This window comes from Geotrypetes seraphini, chromosome 9 (genome assembly GCF_902459505.1).
Source record: "Geotrypetes seraphini chromosome 9, aGeoSer1.1, whole genome shotgun sequence".
In the NCBI taxonomy this organism is placed as follows: domain Eukaryota; kingdom Metazoa; phylum Chordata; class Amphibia; order Gymnophiona; family Dermophiidae; genus Geotrypetes; species Geotrypetes seraphini.
Window position 1 is genome coordinate 156160890 of NC_047092.1, and position 23089 is coordinate 156183978.

A 23089-nucleotide genomic window follows, 5' to 3' on the forward strand; every position below is an offset into this window, starting at 1 on the left:
CACAGTTTCTATACAGAAATGTCTGACGTTGAGAAATTGTTTGACCCGTATGAGATCTAGAACCAGTCTGACCAAACCTCCCTTCTTGGGTACTATGAAGTAAATGGAATATCTTCCCTGAACCCTTTGTTCCTGTGGAACTGGAACTACAGCCCCAAGTTGTAGAAGAACTTGAAGGGTGCATTGCACTTTCCGGCAACCTCTGCATTTTGAAATCGCCAAAATTTTTTACCAACTTGTCCAAATCTTCACCAAATAACAGACAACCCTTAAAAGGGAGCCGCACTAACCGAAGCTTGGATGCAGCATTTGCTGCCCAATGACAGAGCAATAAAGATCTGTGAGAAACTACCGAAAGAGACATTTGTTTTGCAGACGCGCAAATCATATAAGGCATCTGCCAAATATGCTAGCCCCGTTTCCATATCAGCCAAGTCAGATGGAACAGAAACCCCTGTCTCCATCGTTTTATATGCCATTCATTGTGCTCATTGCAGACATGCTTGTTCAGCATATGAACTGCACATGGCCGCTTGCAATGTCACTGCCACATCAAAGGAAAGTTTAAGCAAAGATTCACTCTTCCTATCCTGGATGTCTTTGAGTGCTACACCTCCCTTAACCGGCAATGTAGTCTTTTTGATTAACTGCAGCCACCAACGCATCCACCCTCGGGAGCTTAAACTTCTCCAGCTCCTCCTGAGCTATTGGGTACAACTGCCGCATGGCCTTTGCCACCCGTAGAGTAGCCTCAGACGTGTCCCATTGAGCCATAATAAGTTCCTGCATGGCTTTATGGACTGGAAATGTTTTAGGTGGTTTTCTCGTGCCCGGCATAAGAAGATTAGGCGCACCTGATACCTGCGGATCAATTTGAGAGATATTTAGACCTTGGAGTGCCTTAGAAATAAATGATGGTAATTCTTCCTTATGGAAATCGGAGCACTCTAGGATCATCAACCTCCCTAGCTAGCGCTTTCTCTAACTCCAAATCTGCCACTTCCTCCTCCTCCAAAGCTTCCGGAATAGCAAGGGATAAGCTGGAGTCTGATGAAGGGTCACCTCCATCCATGGGTGACACTTTGCGCCTTTTTGCCACCTGGGAATCCAGAGGAGGTCTACTAGGCAGGAGTGAGGCAAAATTATTCAAGTTAAATTACCCTTGATGTGCAGACGAGAGCTGTGCATTAAAAATGATTTATGCATAATCATCACAAATGCCGGTGAAAAAGCTGCCATGTTAGCCCCTGTTGGCACTGCCTGCACTTTCTCCTGCAAAGAAACAGCCGCTGGAAACAAAGATGAGGAAGCGCTGACTACCACTGAAACTTCCCCAGCCGCCAACAAGCAATGAAGCGGAACAGGCTCTGCCGCGAGCGAAAGAGAGCTGGGCCACACTTCACCAGCACGGGAAAACACTGTTTCGTTCGGCAATAAATTAACTTCTTCTGCCAGAGCGTCTGTACAACCGGCAGAACACAGGCCCAATGGTGTTCGGCGCTTCTCACAGCGCAAATACCTTTTTACTACCTCTGCCACCATGTCTATACAACGGAACACGCTCAGCCGACAGCAAAATGGCTTCAATAAAAGTAAATCGCTTCTGAGGTAAATAAACCACCAGAAACAAACTACAATAAATTAAAGCTCCACTCACCCAGCACCAAATGATAAACTGTCAAAAAACTGGTAGTTGTAGACTGACAGAAAAGTATAGTCCAGCTACAACAATTTAGTTCTCTCTCTTTTTCTCTTTTTTTTTTTTTTTAAGGGAAAGAAGAAAATTGAGAGAAGCAAGAATACCCCTCAAACCAACGGAGGGGAGAGTGAAGCAGGGACCTGGGGTGGCCCAGGAGTGACTTCCAAAGCTGGCACCGCTCAACCAGTCACCCTTGTCTACCTGAAGAGAAATTCTTAACAGAAGAAATTGAATTTTCCAGTCACAGCCAGAATTCAGGAACTAGTTGAATAGCAACCATCAACTGCTGGGAGATAGAGCATACTGAAGATAAAGGAGGTGTGCCAGCCAATAGGACCACCTATTAATCAGTTTCTCTATCTCCACCTGCTGGTAGATGTCTGCCATCCCACTGGTCTCTGGATTCATCTGCTGCTGTTGCTAAGGAAATAGCTCTATGAATCCATCTAGAGAAGGCAATCTTGGAGGCAGGCCTGCCTCGCCTGAAAAGATGATCTGAGACACAAAACTCATTGGTTGTCTCCAGGCAACTTAATAGAACTCTTTGACATCAAATACCTTTAAGGTCTTGTCCTTTTTCTTGGACCCTGTCGGGTGAAATGCTGGTGTAACTTCTTGGTTGATATGGAAGGCAAAACGACCTTCGGTAAAAAAATAAAAGAGGGAACCGTATGCAAAGTCATTCCAGCTTCAGTGACCAGGAGAAGCAGTTCTCTACATGACAAAGCCTGCAATTCTGAAACTCTCCCGGTCGATGTAATCACCACCAAGAATACTGCTTTAACCATCAGATCCATGAGGGAAACTTCCTTTAAGGGTTCATATGGGGCTCTGCTGAGTCCCTATACCACCACATTAATATTCCAGGATGGAAACGGTGCTCGAATTGGAGGCCGTAGTCTCAGTGCATCCTTCATGAACCTATGTTCAGGTGGGTCGCTAGCGAAGCTCTCTTCTCTCAGCCCTGGAAGCAGGAGAGTCCTGCTACTTGAACTCTAAGGGTCAGTTTTTCATACACACCCCACCCCAATTTTCCTCATAGGCTGTCACAGCCTGTACTCGCAGATCATGTGCAGGGGAAAAGGTTCTGCAGCCTGCCTCAGCTCCTTGAGAGAGTAACTGGATCTGGAGGGATTTTCTGTCACAAGCCACCAGTCAGCTGTTGCGTCAAGATCTTCAGGCTGCCAAACAAACTGAACCTTCACTCCCCAGTCCAGTGACCACTGAAAAAAAGAAGGGAGGGGAGGCAAAACGCAGCCAGCACCATAAGCACCCTGGACACTATTGATGCCTAACAACCTGTGCTCAAGCTCCTGACCAAGCCAAGGAAGCGAGCAAATGCTGAGGGCCCTAAACCCTGAGCTCCACAAATATTCAGTAGACTGGCTGAACAGATCCCCAAAGGATGTACCTACCAAATGCAGACAAAGTCTGTTCCTCTCCAAACAGGCACAGCCGATTCTGGAGCCACATAAAACCCGCAAACAACTGAAAAAAACACTGCAAAAAAATAAAGGGCGATCAGAACACCTTCATGTTCACCTGCAGAAGGAAGAGAGCAGCAGAGACCGGGGAGTAGGAGGAGATGAAAAGCCGCAACTGACATCTTCTGCAGAATGCTCGTGAGCAGGCATAGACAACCCTACGGTTAAGCATACCATTCCTATTGCATTGGAATAATTGCTTATGGACTTTTTAAAACCCTGATAAACTAACTGCTTTAACTACATTCTCTGACAATGAATTCCAGAGTTTAATTATATGTTGAGTGAAGAAATAAAATTTTCTCTTATTTGTTTTAAATTTACTACCTAGTAGCTTCATTATGTGCTCCCGAGTCCTAATATTTTTGGAACGGGTAAACAAGCAATTCATATCTACCTGTCCACTCCACTCAGTATTTTATAGACCTCTACCATATTTCCCCTTAGCCTTCTGTTCTCCAAGCTGAAGAGTCCTATCCTCCTTAGCCTTTCCTGCTAGGAAAGTCAAGCCATTCCCTTTATCATTTTCATCACTCTTCTCTGTACTTTTTCTAATTCTGCTATATCTTTTTTGAGATGCAGTGACCAGAATTGCACATAATATTCGATGTGTGATCATATCATGGAGCGATACACCAAGGCATTATAATATTCTCAGTTTTGTTTTCCATTCCTTTCCTAATAATTCCTAACATTCCATTTGCTCTCTTAGCTGCCACTGCACACTGAACAGAGGGCTTCAACATATCAACAATGACATCCCCACTACCTACCCTTTTCCATTAAAAATACTGACTATTTAATCCTACTCTCTGTTTTCTCTCTTTCAAACTGACATTGACTCCTGGATTTCCTAATCTCTTGAACTGTCTTCCACCTGGGGGGCTTTAACATTGATGCCAATGACTCCTCTGATACGTATGCTTCAGAGTTTCTTGTTTTAACCTCATCATTCAACCTCCTGCTCTGTCTCACCAGCATGCCACTGCCACAATTAAATATGAATCTCTTTCTCATATGAAGTTATAGCTAGCCTTCCAAACAAACATCAATTATTAAAATCATCAACTGGCAATTTAATAATTTATATATTTTGTAATACCACTCCTTTCAAAATAGTAAACCCCATTACAAAAACAGTAACTTTACCTTTGAACTAGGTAGCCATTCCTTGCTCTTCTTCTCAACCACAGAAGTCTCAGACTCCTCCAGAGGGAATTCTACCAAATGTTCCAGACGCAGTTCACTTCTACAAAGGGGACATTTGGCATCTGGCTGAAAAACACATAAAAACAGTGGTGCTGGATTTAGAAAACAAGCACAAAAGGTATACACCCACTAAAAATATACAGCTGTGGGACTGATTTTCTTGTATCTTCAGAATTACAAACTGACCAGCATTAAGCTTGGCAATGATAATTTGCACACCTCACTCTTAAATCATACCAAAGCAAAGGTTCCTATCATCACTAAAATTACTAGGAGTCACTATTGATGATAAATTCTCGTACCATGAACATATTAGCAATGTGGTAAAATGCTGTTTTTTTCACTTGCGCCTAATCCGCTCGATGTCTAAATTTCTGGAACCTAAATCATTGAATATTTTAATACACTCTTTGGTCATGTCCAAATTAGACTATTGTAATTCACTCTTATTAAACATTACACAAAAAGAAAAAAAAGTCTACAAATAATACAAAACACTGCAGTTAAAATCATTCATAATGGCAAAAAATACGACCATGTAACACCCTTTTTAATAGACTCACACTGGCTCCCAATTAATCAACGAATAACCTATAAAATATCACTTCTAACTTTCAAAACTCTACTCAATAATGAACCTTTATTTATAGATCAACTATTAATTCCATATAGCTCGTCCCGAGCATTAAGATCAACTGCTTTAGGAACACTTACTGTACCTTCTCTAAAGATCATCGGAACCAGACGTCACGACATATTCTCAGTCATGGCTCCCCTTACTTGGAATGCCCTTCCTTTATACATTAGAGAAACCAAAGACCTGAACTTATTTAAATCTAACCTAAAAACTTTCTTTTTTAAAACTTCTTTTAATATTTAAAACCTTCTCACTTACTATTATTTTTTAATTTTTTTTAATCAGCAATTTTAAATAATTCCCATTTCTTTTTTCTCAACTTCTCTCAATATGACTTTCTAAACCCCCAACCCTAATGTTTTTTCCTCTGTCATATTTTCACTTTCTTCTCCTCTGAGAAACGCAATATGTAACTTTAACCTACTTTATCCCTTCCCATTGTTTCTCAAGTTTGTCAGTATTGTCTGTCCGAAATTTTTATGTACCTCTTTTAAAACTATGTATAGCATTTCTTTTTAATTGTTGCTCGCTTAGTACAAAATAGGCGATTTATCAAAATCAATAAAACTTGAAACTTGAAACTTCTGTTGTTTTGCCTCCAATACAAGGATCTACTTACAAATTCTTGCTATATTTCATGCCAGGATGTCTAAAATATAACCCACTTTTAGAAACACTGAAAAGCATCTTAACTTGTCAGATACCTCCTAAGAATTATTTCATAGTATTTACTACTGTGTTTCTCCCAAAATAAGACCTACCACTGAAAATAAGCCCTAGTCGCCGGCAGCAGCGCTTCCCCGCTGACCCTTCCATCTCTCCCACCGACCGCAAGACTGAAATACTGTACCTTGTAACAAACAGAAGCGTCACAGCAATCTAGACAGGCTGCTTCGCGGCCTTCTCCTGCCCGAGAATTCCTCTGTCGCCTCACTGATATCATCAGCAACACAGTACAAGCACCCGGGTAGGAAAAGGCCGCGATGCAGCCTGTCTAGATTGCTGTGATGCTACCGTTTGTTACAAGGTACAATATTTCGGTCAGCAGGAAAGATGGAAGGGTCGGCGGGGGGGAGGGGGGAAGAGGGGTGTATGGCAGGGTGGGGGATACAAGCAAAGGTTCTGCTGCACAGGGGGATGGGAGAAAAGATATTAGCATGGTAAGAACTTAATCTCCTTTTCTAGTTCAATAAGTGTATTATTTTGGACAGTAGGAGCATACAAAAAGCAGTCCCAGAAATCTAGGGCAGGACCTCTGTGCCTGCTCGTAACACTGAAGACACAAAGATGGTGTCCTCCCTTGCTGCCACGTCCAATCTGTAGAACTTGGAGAATCTATGCAGAATGGACTAGGTCGTTGCCTTACAAATCTCCCTGGGTGAAATTGCCAAAGCTTCCACCCACTGAGAGGCTACGCTTCATGTGGAATGCGCTTTCAAGAACAGAAATTGCTTGCCACCAGCAATATATGCTGACAAAATGGCCATTCATATCCATCTTGAAATGGTCACCTTAAGATGCCAGTCTACTGCGTCTAACCTGACTGGTGAGCACAAATAGATGGTCCGACAGTCGGAACTCATTGGTGACCTCTAGATAATGTAGCAGGTCTCTCTACTCATATCCAACTTTCTCAGAATTCTGTCCTCTTTGACCCTATGGTCTGGAACCCTGGCAATCTTACCTCTTGATTGATATGAAACGCCAAAATTGCTTTCAGCAAGAAGGACGGAATTGTGCGCATGGAAACTCAGGCATTCATGATCTTGAGGAAGGGCTCCCTGCATGACAAGGCCTGCAGCTCTAAGGCTTGTCTCGCTGACCATGGCCATGAGGAAAACGGTCTTGACAGTAAGATCCAACAATGATGTCTATTGAATAGTTTCATAAGGAGACAGACAGAGGCCATGCAAAACCACGTTCTGGCCTTTGTTGTTACCTGCTTGGAAAAAAGCTAGCATCACTGTGATCGGAGCATTAAATGGCTCTATGTTCTTTTTTGTTAACCAGTGTTGAAATGTCTCCCATGCCTTAGCATAAACAGAGACCATCACAGGCTTCTTGGCTCTGAGGAGAGTAGCAATGACTACCTCCGAGTATCCTTTGTGCTCTAACATCGTACCCTCAAGAACCATACCATAAGACCAAAGCAATCCAGATTTTCTATGACCACTGGGCTGTACCTGCAGTCTGACACTCTGGTCTCTCTGAAGATCCACAATGTCCACAAACCCCAGCCTGCTTGGCCAATCCAGAGCTACAAGGACCACTCTCCCTGGGTGATTTGATATTCTGTGAAGTATTCGCCCTATCATGGACCATGGAGGAAACATGTACAAAAACTTGTTCCTTGGCCACTGCTGGAATAGGGCTCCCAAAGCTTAGCAACCAGGCTCAGATTTTTGACTAAAGAAAAGTTCTACCTTCTTGTTCCACGCCGTAGCCATCAGATAGAAAGTTGGCCAACCCCACTGAAGAATGATGGATTGAAACACTGCTGCAGATAATGTCCATTCTTCTGGGTCTCAGGTCTGCCTTTGAGGTAATCAGCCTGGACATTGTCCATTCCCACTACATGCATCACGGAGATCGCCTGTAGACGTTGCTCTGCCCACCTGCGCATGCAAGAGCCATAGAAACATGATGGCAGATAAAGGCCAAATGGCCCATCTAGTCTGCCCATCCACAGTAACCATTATCTCTTTCTCTTTCCGAGAGATCCCACATGCCTATCCCAGGCCCTTTTGAATTCACAGTCTCTGTCTCCACCACCTTTTCTGCATCTAACATCCTTTCTGTAAAAAAAATGTTTCTTTAGATTACTCCGGAGCCTATCACCTCTTAACTTCATCCTAAGCCCTCTCATTGTAGTTTCATTTCAAATGAAAGACTCAACTCATGTGCATTTACATTACGTAGGTATTTAAATGTCTCTATCATATCTCCCCTCTCCTGCTTTTCCTCCAAAGTATACAAATTGAGATCTTCAAATCTGTTCTCATATGCCTTATGATGAAGACCACACACCATCCTTTTTATATCTTTTTGAAGGTGCGGCCTCCAGAATTGTGCACAATATTCTAAATGAGGTCTCACCAAAGTCTTATATAGAGGCATCAATACCTCCTTTTTCCTACTGGTCATACCTCTCCCTATGCAACCTAGCATCCTTCTAGCTTTCGCCGTCACCTTTTCAACCTGTCTGGCCACCTTAAGATCATCACACACAATCACACCCAAGTCCCGCTCTTCTGTCGTGCACATAAGTTCTTCAACCCCTAAACCAGGGGTGTCCAATGTCGGTCCTCGAGGGCCGCAATCCAGTCGGGTTTTCAGGATTTCCCCAATGAATATGCATTGAAAGCAGTGCATGCAAATAGATCTCATGCATATTCATTGGGGAAATCCTGAAAACCCGACTGGATTGCAGCCCTCGAGGACCGACATTGGACACCCCTGCCCTAAACTGTACCATTCCCTCGGGTTTTTGAAGTCCAAATGCATGACCTTCCATTTCTTAGCATTAAATTTTAGCTGCCAAATTTCAGAACATTCTTCAAGCTTCGCCAGGTCTTTCTTCATTTTATTCACACCATCCAGCGTGTCTACTCTATTGCAGATTTTGGTATCATCCGCAAAGAGGCTAATTTTACCCGACAACCCTTCAGCAATATCGTTTATAAAAATGTTTTAAAAAACAGGCCCAAGATCAGAACCTTGAGGTATACCACTGGTAGCATCCCTTTCCTCAGAGCGATCTCTTTTGATCATTACCCTCTGTTGCCTTTCACTCAACTAGTTCTTGACCCAGCAAAGCGACCTGGGTCCTTCATAGAGACTGGACCCCAAATAAGCAAGACCGGAGGAGCGTGGAGCATAAAAGCAAGTCCGGAGGAGCATGGAGCATAAGGCCACAACCCTTGCGAAGATACAGCAGATCTGTGTATCACGGCCTGCAAAGTCAGACTGGAGCCACCAGAACGACACGGCCTGGATGGGCCCCTATCCACCAAATGACTCAGCCTACCATAGGTCAGGGAGGAAAGACATACAGGAGAACCCCCTGAGGCCACGGCTGCATGAGGAATTGGTGACCATTGCTGCCGGCTATAATCTTTAACTGAAGAATTGAGGGGTCTTCTTGTTCTGTGCCGTAGCCATGAGGACGAAGTGGGGCCAACCCCAGTATGGTACAATGGCTCAGAACGCCTCCAAGGCCAGCTCCATATCCAAAGCCTGTCTGCTGAGGAAGTCGGCCTGAACATCATCAACTCCTGACATATGTGCTGCAGAAAGCGCCTGCAGATAACATACCACCCACAGAAACAGAAGTTGGACCTCCTGAGCCAGAGAAAACCTCTTGGTCCCTCCCAGGCAATGGACATAGGCTACTGCCATTGGCCCTCCAGAAACTTCTGGAATCACACCAGAGTCAGCCAAATGGCTCTCAGCTCCAGCCAGTTTGACCATTTCCTCTGGGAGAGAATCCAACTCCTTTGGATGGGACAATTACAGTGGGCTCCCTAGCCCCAAAAGCTGGCATCTGTCAACACTACGACCCAGGAGGCAATCCTCACCGGTACACCCCTGCAGAGCAACTGAGGGAGAAGTCACCAAGCCATGCTGGCCCAAGACTCCAGAGTCCAGGAAAGACTGGACATTAATGCATCCTTGTGCAGAGCCCAACGAGAGAGGAAGGCATGCTGGAGTGATCACCTGTGCGCTTTCGCCCAAGGAATCACATCCAACATGGCTGCCAGGAACCCTAGGACCTGAAGACAGTCCCATACCAATGGAGCAGGCTTCTTCAAGAAGGAAGAAACTCGGAGAACACAGCTACTGTCTTGCTTGCCTTTGGAAGATAGATGCGGCCCGCGTCGAACCAAACACACAGATATTCTAGAGACTGCATGGACGCTGCCCTGTCTGGAGCTCACAATCCAACAGGGATCACCAGATCCACTGTATGTTGACCCTCGGCCAATGAGGGAGCTCTTATCAGGCAATCACCCAAGTAAGGGTGTACTGGTAGACCCATGTTCCGTAAATAAGCTTCCACGACCAAGCCTTACCTTGGTGAAGATATGGGGAGCCAATGCCAGTCTGAAGGATACAGCCGAGAACTGGCAATAATATGTTGTTTTTTAAACATGAAACCACAAGCATGCGTGGAAACATGAGAGCCGCATTTATGTGCTGGAGATCCAGAACAGGCCTCCAATTGTCTGAGCCATTCTTTGGCACGATGAAGTATATGGAGTATTTGCCTGAGCCCGAGAGATCGGGAGGCCCTGGTTCTATAGCAAGAATATCCAACAAGCGATGTACAGAGGCTTGTACCTTGAAAAGTGCGGGAGAGTCCACTCACCAATCCTTCAGAGACCAGGCAAATTCCAATTTGAAGCCTTACTAAAGAATGTCCTAGATCCACTGGTCAGACGAAATGTGAGCCCAGGCCGGCAGGAAAACTGAGAGTCTGTTTCCTAACTGTAGAGGGGCATACCTCAGCCTGGTGTCATAGCGCCCTTTTCCACGGAATGTGAGGTAGATGGCTGGGTTCGCCTGTAGCTGGAGTACCGCTGCTATGAGCTCTGGGAAAATCTCCGAGATGTGGCAGTCATATACGAGTGGATTAGCCTGGAACCACAAAAAATAGAGCATCTAGAACCTGTAGAGGTTTTGTATCTGCTATCAGGCAGGGACTTAGGGCAACGGTCCACCACAGAATTTATAAGGTCATCTTGGCCTTTGCCACACAAAAACTTCTTTGTAAAAGAAAATAAAGCCAAAGGAGCCTTGTAAATGAAATCAGTAACTCATTCTCAGATCCAGAGCATCCTGTGAGCAGAAATATAATATATGTGGGATCTCAAAAAAAGCTTCAAAAAAGACTGAGACTTATACAGAATATGGCCGTTTAATTTTTGGGCTGAAAAAACATGATCATGTTACTTCATCTTACAGACAGTTGCATTGGTTGCTTTTTGAGGCTAGAGTACTGTTTAAGTTAGGTTGCACCAGTTTTAAAGTACTGTTTGGTATGGCTCTTTAATTACTTGTCTCTGTGTTTTGAAAGATACAAACCTAAAAGAATAACACCAGGGCAATACTTATTTGTTTTCCCGATTATTAATCCTTTTCGTTACAAGAGATTCTTTGATAAATTGCTTGGTTTTCAGGCAGGTAAAATGGTTTCATGGCTAAGTTCTATTATTTCTCAGGCCCATTCATACATGTCCTATAGGAAACTATTGAAAACTGATTTATTTGAAAAGTTTGTAAATTGATGTTTCAGAATATGGATTGGAAATTTGCATACTGATTTTAAAGTTGTACTTTTTAAGGAATATCTATCTATTTTTGCAAATGCATTTTATTCAATTATTGTATAATTTTAGTTGTTTTTAGATTTCGTACTTTTGTTCACTGTTTGTATATTTTTAGTACTGTATGTGAACCGTCTAGAACTATGAGGTAGGGTGCTATATAAAAATAAAATTATTATTAAATAGAGTATGTTTGTACTTTAGCCAGTACTCACATAAGAAGCTAAAAGAAATTGAGGAGGAGGCTCTACAGCCTCAGTCTCCAGAATGACGAGAAACAGGTGAGAGTAACAAAGGACACCGCAGAAGCAGCCTTAATGCCTAAAACAACTGCATAAAAAAAGCCTCCAGAGGACAACATCCACTCGGCGGTCTTGTAGATCCATAAGCACCACCTGCACTGGGAAGAGGTGTGTGGAGGCACCTGTGTAACTAAAATCCACCCTAGGTTGACCCAGAAGCTGCTAGCAACCCTGTGCTAGCGGATAAAAGCGAGACATGGTCCACACTATCCTGAGCTCCTTCCAGAGAGACATACTGCTGAGATGAAAAGCTCACATTAAGGTGCCAGGGAAAGGCGGAAGACTGGGAGCACACTCCATAAAACCAGGAGAAGAAAGTGCACAGTCAGCTAAGTGACTGGCCTGGTTCAACTGGGGACATGAAATTAGAAGCTGACTGAGACTGAGGGTAGAGGACTGCACGGAAACAGGGATTATGAGAATCCCACCACGGGAATCCCCCCTGGTCCACGGGACTCCTGTGGGAATACCCCTAGGTCCATGGGACTCCCGCAGGGATACCCCCTAGATCCCCAGGACTCCCACAGGGATGGACGCTGGTTCTCTGGAGTTCCCACGGAAATGCCAGCCTACCTTTGTTCCAATTTTCCCTCTAAGCTTCTTCGATCCCTCAGCACACCAGTTGCTGATTGCCACTCACATGGGAGAGCTCTGCACAGCCACCAATCAGGGAGATAGAACTGGAGCTTGATGGCCAATCATGAGCACTTCTTTGTAGAAGTGCTCCCAGACTGGTGGATGTGCAGAGCTCTCCCAGTAGTGAGCCTTGGTGTGAGACCTCCCCTCAAGAATCTCCTTGGCTCATGCCTGCCACCACTCACTGCGGTTGTGCAGAGGAACGCGGGGAGAGACAGGGCAGCATAACTGTGCAGCTCCGGAGCCAGACTACCCTGTGTTAAATTGCTTCAGCCCAGCAGGTACCAGCATTAAATATGTAACTTTAAATAAAAAAAAGAGCAGAGGGAGAGAGAATTGCTGCACCAGGCATCTTCTCTCTGTTCATCAAATTCTGCCTTAAATCTACTTCTTTGGGATAGCATTTTGTTGATATGCTAACTCCACCCGATTGGGGAGAGGGAGGGAGAAGGGGTATTGGTTTTATGCCTGTTCTGGCAGATGTCTGACTTTGTTTTGAATTTTCTGTAAAATTCAATTAAAACTAAAATCAAAACTGTCAGAAGTAATTGCTGCTTTTTATGGTGACAGGTAATTTTTATGAGGGACGGAGATTCCTTGCAGGGAAAGGTGGAGACGGGAGGAAATTCTGGTGGGAATGGGCGGAATTCTGCCGGGGAAAGGCAGGATTCTGACAGGGACGGGCTGGATTTCTGTCCCTGCGCAACTCTCTGAGGGTAGTGAGAATGACTGGGGTTTATTTTTATTTTTGCTTTATTTTTGTTGGGCTTGGGCTTGTTTAATTTTGCTGTTTTTTCCCTTTTATTTTTAGGATTTTTCTTAGGGGTTCTTTAATATTGACGTTTTCCCTTCTGTTGTGCCTTTTTCATACCTATAGTATTGAATTTATTGTATTATCTTTTCCGACTTCTTACTCTTTATATAGGTAAATGCAAGTAATTATTTCTTTCATAGGTACTATAGTTAGATTGTGAGCCCATTGGGACAGAGAGGGAATTCAAAGTACCCGATTAGATTTTTGGCCATTACTTAAGTCAATTTAATTGTTTTGTAAACCGCTTTGAATCCTCTGGGAGATTTAGACACCTCATTAAATTAAATATATGACCATATAAAATATGCTACCTATGCTTTAAGTTATGTTGCCTAAAAGAAAAATACTATCCTACTAGGCCAGTGTTTCCAATAGAGGATTACTATACAGGTCCTGGACCTGATGGGCCGCCGCGTGAGCAGACTGCTGGTCTGACCCAGCAGAGGCACTGCTTATGTTCTTATGTCCTCTTTTGGAGCCGCACCTAGCCAGTAAGGTTTTCAGGGCTACCATCATGAATATGCATAATACAGATCTGCATACCTGGTTCTCCAAGGTATACTAATCTATTTTATGTATATTCAGAGCTAGGTGTGCTTCTAGGTTTGGAAACATTATTGTAGACAGTACTTTGATAGATATCATATGCAGTGACTAACCTGCTCACTACGAATAACTTGACAAATGCAGGGTTTACAGAAAACATGGGCACACTGCGTTATCACAGGAAAAGTCAGAGAATCCAAACAAATGGTACATTCTTCGTCAGAGCCAGAACTCAGAACCAGCTTTATTTTATTTACAAGCTTCTCTTGTAGTTCCTCTGGGGTAGAATCACCTAGAAAGATTACAGATAAGCAAAAGGTTTACAAAGCTCAAATTTCTAATCTGATAAACTATTAATTTTCTTTTGAGTCCTTCCAGAAGAGTCCAGACATGCAGACATATCATCCTAAGTAGCTGGGCTACTCAATCACAGACAGGTCTTCAGGAATATCCACAGTGAATATGCTTGAGAGAGATGTCATACTACTACTCCTATTTATCATTTCTATAAAACTGAAAGGTGTACACAGCACTGTACATTTAACATGTAATAGACAGTCTCTGCTCAGAAGAGCTTACTATCTAATTTGGACAGACAGGAAATTTAGAGGGGCATAATCAAAAGTGTGCCTAAGTTTAAGGTTGGACGTTTTGTGCAAGACGTCCACAACCCCAGTAGGAAAAATATCCATTTTCAAAGCTGCCAAGCATCTTATTTTGTTATTTTTGAAAATGAGCTAGGTATAAGTTTTGGTCCTTCAGATGTCTACCTTTTATGCCCATTTTCAAAAATAAAAATGTCCACGTGAAAAACATACAAAAGTAAATTTTGTAGACGTACCCACCAATTACCTTCTCTGATCGTGGCAGAAGAAATCCCCATCAGCAGACCCGGTTTCAGGGTTTCCCGGCAGTTCAGCTGATGGGGATTCCCCCTACCAGGATCAGCTGAGCCGTGGAGCCCTACACCCCCTGACCTCCCCCACATCGCCGACATCCCCCTGAAATCCTCAACATCTCTGTCATCCTGGACCTCACCCTGAAATCCCCAACATGTCCCTGAAATCCCGGATCTCCCTTGACATCTCCATCCCCTCCCGCACAACCCCCCCAACATTCCTGGGCCCCCCTGCCACATCCCCCTGTACCTTCGGATGAGAAAACAGCAAGAGGGAAGCTCCCTGCCTCCTGTCTACAGGGCTGTGTGCTGCAAATTACGGGGCTTCAAATCGCCATTTTGAGCCAATCAGGGCCTTCGGCCCCTCCCACCCAAGATGCATTAGGAGGGGGAAGCCCCTTCATTTGCAGTACACAGCCCTCGCAGACTACAGAAAGGGACATAGAATTACAACTTTGATATATTCAGTAGTTTCAGGAGAAGAAGGCAAGGTGAAGAGGGAGAGAAGCAGGTGAGAGGGGAGGAGGGAAGGTATTGCTGTAGCTAACCAATGTCAGAGGGAAGGCTTCCAGATCAGTTGCGGGCTGCATGTAGGAGCCGCTGCCCATGGCTTTGTGAAGGGAGACATGAATTTGGGACACGGAAGAGAGAAGCAAGACCCCATTCGTAACTACCTGTACTCAGTAAGGCATGCAAATAGCATATCTCTGTACTAAAATACCAGAATATTTGGTACCAATTCTTGTAAAAATCTTACTAGTGGGCTGAAAATTATTCCAAATATTGTGTAAGTAGATAAAAATAGAGGCATAGAATGCTGACAATTTAACTGTACTATTATTATGACTCTCCTATTTTTAAAGAAGGAACCGAGAGAAATTTTACTTTATTAGGTGAAGCCTAAGAACAACATATCTTTTTGTGTTTGTACTCCTGAAATAACTGCAGGACAAAATGTGGCACCATTTTGAGTGATTCTTGCTGTTTATAATAAAGGACATCAGATTTGTCAGTGCAACTTGCTATTTTGTTTCTCGTATTCTGAATAAACAGAAAGATATTTCAGCATCCATTTTTACAATCATCAAAAATCAATATAATAAACATTTTCAATGACTAATTCAGAAGCTTTTAATTTTTAAGGACTAAAGGACTACAGGCTGCATAAACAAATGAATGTTCTTAGCATTTCCCTATACCCTTGGTCTATACAGCCCATTACTACCAACATAACTGTTGGTCAGAGAAATAGAAAAAATACTTAGAATATAGTTACACGTGTACTACACTTATGTATTACATTTAGTATTACATTATATGCCTACTGTTTGCTCGTATCTAGGAATATACCAAGCATAAATGTTCTATTATAGATCCTACAGTGGTATAATACATACAGAATGCATACTAACCTGGTATACCACTGAAAGAAGTGTTTTTGGCAAGATGCGGATGGCAACACAGCTGCCGTAATCTAACCAAGAGAGCAAGAACATCTGCATAATGCGTAAGAACTGTCCCCTCATTAAAATACCTAAAGAACCAGAATTTCAATTAAAAAAGGGATTCAGTAAACATTATTATAAGAAAAGAGTATCAGCCGAAAAAATGCTTGCATCACAACCTGTCTGAAAAAGATTTTGTTACTGTATGTTTTGAATCACTGAACTGGACTCCAATTATATATTATTTTTTGTTTTCATTTTAAGATCAAAAACAAAAGTATTTGGTTATACAATTTTACTGGAATTAAAAATTAACAATGGAGGAGAGTGTCGCATAGTGGTTAGAGCTACAGCCTCAGCACCCTAAGATTGTGGGTTCAAACCCTGCGCTGTTCATTCTGACCCTGGGCAAGTCGCTTAACCCTCTACTGCCTCAGGTACATTAAATAGACTGTGAGCCTGTCAGGACAGATAGGGAAAATGCTAGAGTACCTGAATATAAACTGCTTAGGCTATAAACGGTGTATAAATGCTAAAATTAATTAAATAAATAAATTTATTCCAGGTTTGAAGATACTTTGGGGGCAAGTCTATAACTTGGCATCTCAAGGACATACAGTAGGGGGCTGAATCTATATAAGACGCCGGTCTTAGCGGCCGCCTAAGGAGCGGCTGAGAATCGCACACCAGCATCCTATATAGAATTGCATATGTCTTTAAAAAAAAAAAAAAAAAAAAAAGAGATGCCTTACCCACCCCCGATTCTCTAACCGGCACCGGTTACAGAATCGAGCCTGCCTGATCATGTTTTCGACGAGTCCTGCCAGCTCAGTTGATCGGAAGGGAGGAAGCAGGGGACCCCCAACAGCCACCCCCAAAATTGGGAGGAGGAATGCCCACTCTCTCCTGCTGCTGACCTGTGATCCCCGACAACCCTCTGAACCACCATCGACAGGAGGGATGCCCACTCCCTCCTGCTGCCAGCCCCCCAAACTAGGGACACTCCATAAAATCCAAACACCCACCCTGGCACTCCTAAACCCACCTTGATACCCCCTCAACATCCCCCCATACCTTTTAAGTAAGGTCGGCCAGAGGGATGCCTACTCTCTCTATCTGGCAGGCCTGCCTCCGCCAAAATGGTGGGCCTTCCCCTTCCTGGTGCTGATGGAAGTGTGGTGGATATAGAGAGAGAAGGGGGCAGGGGGAGGGGGGAGCGGATGCTAGACAGAAGTGAGAGAAAGAGGGAAGCAAACGCTGGATTGAAAAGTGGAGTACAGAGAGGAGAAAATGATGGAAGCGGTAGAGAAAGAGGGCACATGATAGTAGGAAGGGATAAATTAAAAAATGGCACAAGCTGGATGTGGGGAAGAGGATAGAGTTAGTGAAATACAGGAGGGAGTGAGGAAAAGAGATGGAAAGCTGTAGGTAGACACAGGGAAAAGAGGGAAATCTGAGGACTGGAAAGTAAGAATTTAATCTAAAGAGATGCAGAAAATAAATTGGAAAGAAAAAGAAAGGGAAGGGAATGAAGAGGAGAGAGTGAAATGCCAGCCTATGGGGGAGGGAAGGGAAGGGAAGAAGATGAATGCCAGACCAATAGGAGTGGAGAGAGAGATGGGAAGCAGATAATTTCTGGAAGGGGCAGAGAGAGAGCAGACAGTTGATGGAAGGAAGAGAATGATGAGAAGATGAGGAAAGCAGGAACGACCAAGGTAGAAATTTTTTTTCTATTTCTTGATTTTTTTTGCTTTAGAATAAAAGTAGCATTGTAGTTGTGTTGATAAACATTTATAAATAGAAATTGAAATTAAGGTGATCCTTTTATTGGACTAATTTTAATACATTTTTGACTAATTCAGAAACCAAAACCCCCTTCCTCAGGATAGGATATCATAACAGCAGTATACTTTACAAGCCTGAGGAAAAAGGTTTTGGCCTCTGAAAACTAATTGAAAAAATGTATTAGCCCAAAAAAATGGTATTATCTTATTTTCCATTTTATGTTTATTTGTTAATTTGTAAAGTAATGATTACTATTTCTCAGTTTTTTCAAATTTACATCTGCTGTCTTTACATTTTACACAATATTAAGGGATATGCATTACTGTTTCTGTGCTGTATGCAAAGTCTGTTCTTTGTGGTTCAGTTAAACTTTTGTCTACATATTTCTATTTTTAATTTGTGATTACATATTCCATACTGGGTGAGGGTGTTTCTGTGTTCACGAAAGACTTGGTTTTCTGTTAGCATTGACTGTGCAAGATCGATCTGTACTAATCTGGCTTGTTTAGCATTACAATGGGCTTATTCATGTTCTACTACTCACTGCAGTATGCAAGATGCTGCCTTTTCCTAGGTGCACTCTTGTTGTGCGACATGTGGATTACTATAAATCATGTATTTTTATATAGAGGGGGGAGTAAAAAAATAATGGGCCCGGGTATCACATATGCTAGGTATGCTACTGCGTAAAGCTTTACCTTTGCAGCAACCATGAACGAGTGAGCTTATGTATATTTACACTGAAAAGCAAGAACATCTGATGCAGACACTTTCCAACACAGCAGTGTCAGAACAATAAAATTAATACCCAAAGAGTGGCTTCAGTGACATTATTATCCCTCTGGCCATCTCTGTTTTTTGCTGTTTCTGTTCTCTGTAGAATGTTTTTTCTTCTCCTGTTTCTTAGCCCATCCAAGCCATGCACAAATCACACTCCCATAATGTTCTCTTGAAATCACTTTATGGTATAGATCTCCATATGTAAATAGCTGCTTTCTGAAAAGCTCATTTATACATGTAAGCAGTCTGCATGTGTGAAAGTTGCTATTTATACTTGGGAGATGCTTCTAACCCAAACACCACAAAAATAAACACTTATACAAAAGTTGCAGAAAATTCAAAAGATGTTCTTGATAGGGAATTCCTTTATTTTTCAAGTATTAGTGTTTCCTATATTTGCAATATGTGGGGAATTAACCTAGATTAATGTCTCATATAGACAAGTTATTTTCAGTATGCACAGTTTGGCCCTGATTCTCTAAAAGTGCGTCCCGATTTTAGGCAGCTGTAGGCGTCCTACAGCTGTCTAATCAGCCAATCGGGATGCACGTTTTTAAAAAAAATATGCTCCCCAGGCAGGCCGCCTATATTGAAGGCGAGGCCCGCAAGACACCTAGGCCCTGATTCTGTATAGGACGCCCGGGAGAGGCGTCCTATTCAGAATCGGCCTAAACTAAACCCCGATTCTGTAACCGGCGTCCATGTTACAGACGCGGGTTAGAGAATCGGGTTAGATTAGACACGGCCCGCTACACTTATCGCGGCAAGGGATCTCTCTGCCGCTATAAGTATAGCGGGCCGTGGCCCCCTGACCGATCACTGGCAGGAGGGTGCCCAAACCCTCCTGCCCGAAGACGCACCCCCCTCCCCAACACTACCGACCGCCCCCCCCGACACTACCGATCGCCCCCCCCCCCCGACAATATCGGTCGCTGGCAGGAGGGTGCCCAATCCCTCCTGCCCGAAGACGCACCCCCCCCCCCGGCGCTAACAACCCCCACTCCACCAAACCTGTTCTTACAGATGGGTCTTGCACGTCGAGCAAGCAGGCACGCCTCGTTGAAATGAGGTGGGCCCGCCCCTTCCCGGCCCATCCCGCCGAAGCCTAAGGCCTGATTGGCCCAGGCTCTAGAAGCCTGGACCAATCAGGCCTTAGGAATAGCGGGTCCACCCATCCCTACTAAGTCTAAGGTCTGATTGGCCAATTAGACCAATCAGGCCTTAGATTAAGTGGGGATGGGCGGACCCACCACCAGTAAAACTCCTGCAAGGAGGAGGAGGAAGAGCCACTGGTGGAATCCTGACCCCCCCCCCCCCCCAAAAGGACTGAATGCACTGAAAGAAGCGATCTCTGGAAGGAAAAGGGACCGACTCCCACCCAGGGCGGTACCTATGAAAATCACGCAAATGGCCATGGGTAGAGCCACCCGGAAGACTTGGCAAGGTCGGTCCTCCAGAAGCTGAGGCACATTAAGAATCACTCAAAGGCCTGAACCAGCTTATTCAATTCATCTCCAAAGAGGAAGGAACCTTGAAATGGAAATTTACTGAGCTCGGATTTAGAGGCCGCATCTGCCAACCAACCCCGAAAACACAGGGTATGACGAGCCACCACTCCGAGAGCCATTGACTTGGCCAATGCCCTCAAAAGATCATATATGGCATCCGAGAAATAAGACGCGTCAAGCTCAATTTTAGCCACCTCCTGGTTCACTAAAGACCAGTCAGCCTACTCCTAGTCCAGGACCCTCTCCGACCACCGGAAGCAAGCTCGGGCCATCAAACCGCCACACATCACTGCCTTGGCAGCTAAGGCAACAATATCAAAACTCTGCTTAAGAAGAGCCTCAATCTTACAGTCCTGAGGATCTCTCAGGGTCAAACAACCCTCGACCAGCCCAGTGTGTTGACGAGCAATAACCAAGACCACCCCATCCATCAAAGGAGACTTAAAAGTATCCTTATCTCCATCAGTAATGGGATAAAGTCTGGCTATGGACCGTTCCAAACGAAAAAGACTCATTCAGCGTCTTCCACTGTGCATGCACCACATCCTAAATATCCTGATGCAAAGGGAAAGAGCGGGATGCTGACCGGATCCCCCAAAGCAGAGAGTCCGCAACTCGAGGGGGGTCCTTAGCATCCCCCCAAACGCAAAACCAAAGACACCTGAAGAATGAGCTCCTGCAGCTCTTCTCAGTGAAAAATGTGCACCACTGACACATCCTTGCCAACCGGTGTCTCCAAAAATCTGCCATCCAAATCATCAGCCCCTCTAAACGATCATGGGATTCCTCCTCAAGCTCCAAGTCCTCATCCTGCGAAACCAGGTCAGAAAAAGGTCATCCCAAGTCACGCGCAGCTGCTTGGACGATGGCTAGTGAGACTGGATGGAGGTAGATGCCGCAGAAGACTGAATGGGGCGGACATGGAAGGCAAAGATCCGCCAAAAGACCAAAAGACCCCCAGAGAAAAAGCAGGACCCACAGCCACCTGTAAATAAGCCTTACACAAGGCTAAAACAAAATCAAGGCAAAAACCCCCGGCGGCACCACAGAACTCACTGCAGGAGCAGATAGGACCTGTTCCTGTCTTTCTAAAACAGGAGGACGGTCACCTGAGGCCATGGGCAAAATGGTGGTGCGTCCCACCAAAATTGAAAGGCCCACCAAAAAACTGTCTCCCAAATGCAGAGGTGGCAACGAGGCCTTACTAGACCCAGCTGCTAAATCAGAACAGCAAGCAGCAGCCGCTGCAGCGTAAAGGGAATCCCCAGCACCTATGACAATCAAAACTGTATCCCCCCGACCACCGCCAGTGGAAGAAACCCCGGCCTTCTCTTGCGCTCCCTGATGAACTGTGCACATGCAAAGGGGAACCCTGCTTGCCGGTACCTGAAGCCAAAGTTAGGCCCCCCTCGAAGCAGCCGGAACACTTCGCAAAGGAAGCAGTGGGGCCATTGGATGATCATGGAATAAAGGGAATGCTAAAGGAGGACAAACATTATTTGCGTCGGTATTTACCAAAGAGGATAAACACAACATACCGGAAGCCGACAGGCTATACGCAGGAAACAAAGACGGGAAACTGACTGGATTGACGGTCAGTCTAGAAGAGGTATGCAGGCAGATTGAAAGGCTTAAAAACAACAAATCCCCTGGACTGGATGGCATCCATCCGAGGGTAATCAAGGAACTGAATGGGGTTATAGCTGAACTGCTTCAACTACTAACTAATCTGTCGATCAAATTGGGAAGGATTCTGGAAGACTGGAAAGTGGCGAATGTTACGCCGATCTTCAGGAAAGGTTCAAGGGGAGATCCGGGAAACTACAGACCATTGAGTCTGACCTCAGTACCGGGAAAGATGGTAGAGGCGCTGATAAAGAAACGCATCATTAACCACCTTGACGGACACAATCTGATGAGAACCGGCCAGTACGGCTTCAGCAAAGGAAGATTTTGCTTGACGAACTTGCTGCACTTCTTTGAGGGAGATAACAGGCAGATAGACAAGGGTGACCTGTCAACAATGTATATCTGGATTTTCAGAAGGCGTTCAACAAGGTCCCGCATGAATGACTAGTTCGAAAAATTGCAAGCCATGGAATCGAGGGTGAAATACTCACGTGGATTAAAAACTGGCTGGAGGATAGGAAACAGAGAGTGGGGGTAAATGGACAATACTCGGATTGGAAAAGTGGAGTACCACAGGGTTCGGTGCTTGGACCTGTGCTCTTTAACATATTTATAAAGGACCTGGAAATTGGTGCGACGAGCGAGGTGATAAAATTTGCAGACAATACAAAGTTATTCATAGTGAAGATATAGAAGGATTGCGAAGACCTGCAACGTGACATAAACACACTCGAGAAATGGGCCGCGACATGGCAAATGAGGTTTAATGTAGACAAGTGTAAGGTGATGCATATCAGTAACAAAAATCTTATACACAAGTACAGGATGTCCGGTGCAGTACTTGGAGAGAGCCCCCCAGGAAAGAGACTTGGGAGTACTGGTCGACAAGTCGACGAAGACATCCATGCAATGCGTGGCGGCGGTGAAAAGAGCAAACAGAATGCTAGGAATGATTAAGAAGGGGATCACAAACAGATCGGAGAAGGTTATCATGCCACTGTACCGGGCCATGGTACACCCCCACCTGCAATACTACGTCCAGCACTGGTCGCCATACTTGAAGAAGGACACGGTACTACTTGAAAGGGTCCAGAGAAGAGCGACCAAAATGGTTAAGGGGCTGGAGGAGTTGCCGCACAGTGAGAGATTAGAGAAACTGGGCCTCTTCTCCATTGAAAAGAGGAGACAGAGGGGACATGATCAAAACATTCAGGATAATGAAGGGAATAGACTTAGTAGATAAAGACAGGTTGTTCACCCTCTCCAAGGTAGGGAGAACGAGAAGGCACTCTCTAAAGTTAAAAGGGGATACATTCCGTACAAATGTAAGGAAGTTCTTCTTCACCCAGAGAGTGGTGGAAAACTGGAATGCTCTTCCGGAGGCTGTTATA

At 44.4% G+C, this 23089-nt stretch overlaps 1 protein-coding gene across 3 annotated transcripts in view; it reads right to left on the bottom strand.

Annotated features, from left to right (window-relative positions):
* Window positions 1-23089, bottom strand: part of HLTF (helicase like transcription factor) — a 92538-nt gene that overhangs the window by 14494 nt on the left and 54955 nt on the right. For 2 of the 3 annotated variants that reach the window (XM_033957797.1, XM_033957798.1), the window contains exons 16-18: window positions 15964-16085; window positions 13767-13945; window positions 4333-4458 (exon numbers count right to left, since the gene is read on the bottom strand). In XM_033957797.1, the coding sequence (XP_033813688.1) occupies window positions 4333-4458; window positions 13767-13945; window positions 15964-16085 (427 nt within the window). The remainder of the gene's footprint in view (window positions 1-4332; window positions 4459-13766; window positions 13946-15963; window positions 16086-23089) is intronic. The other variant, XM_033957799.1, reaches the window with a different exon arrangement.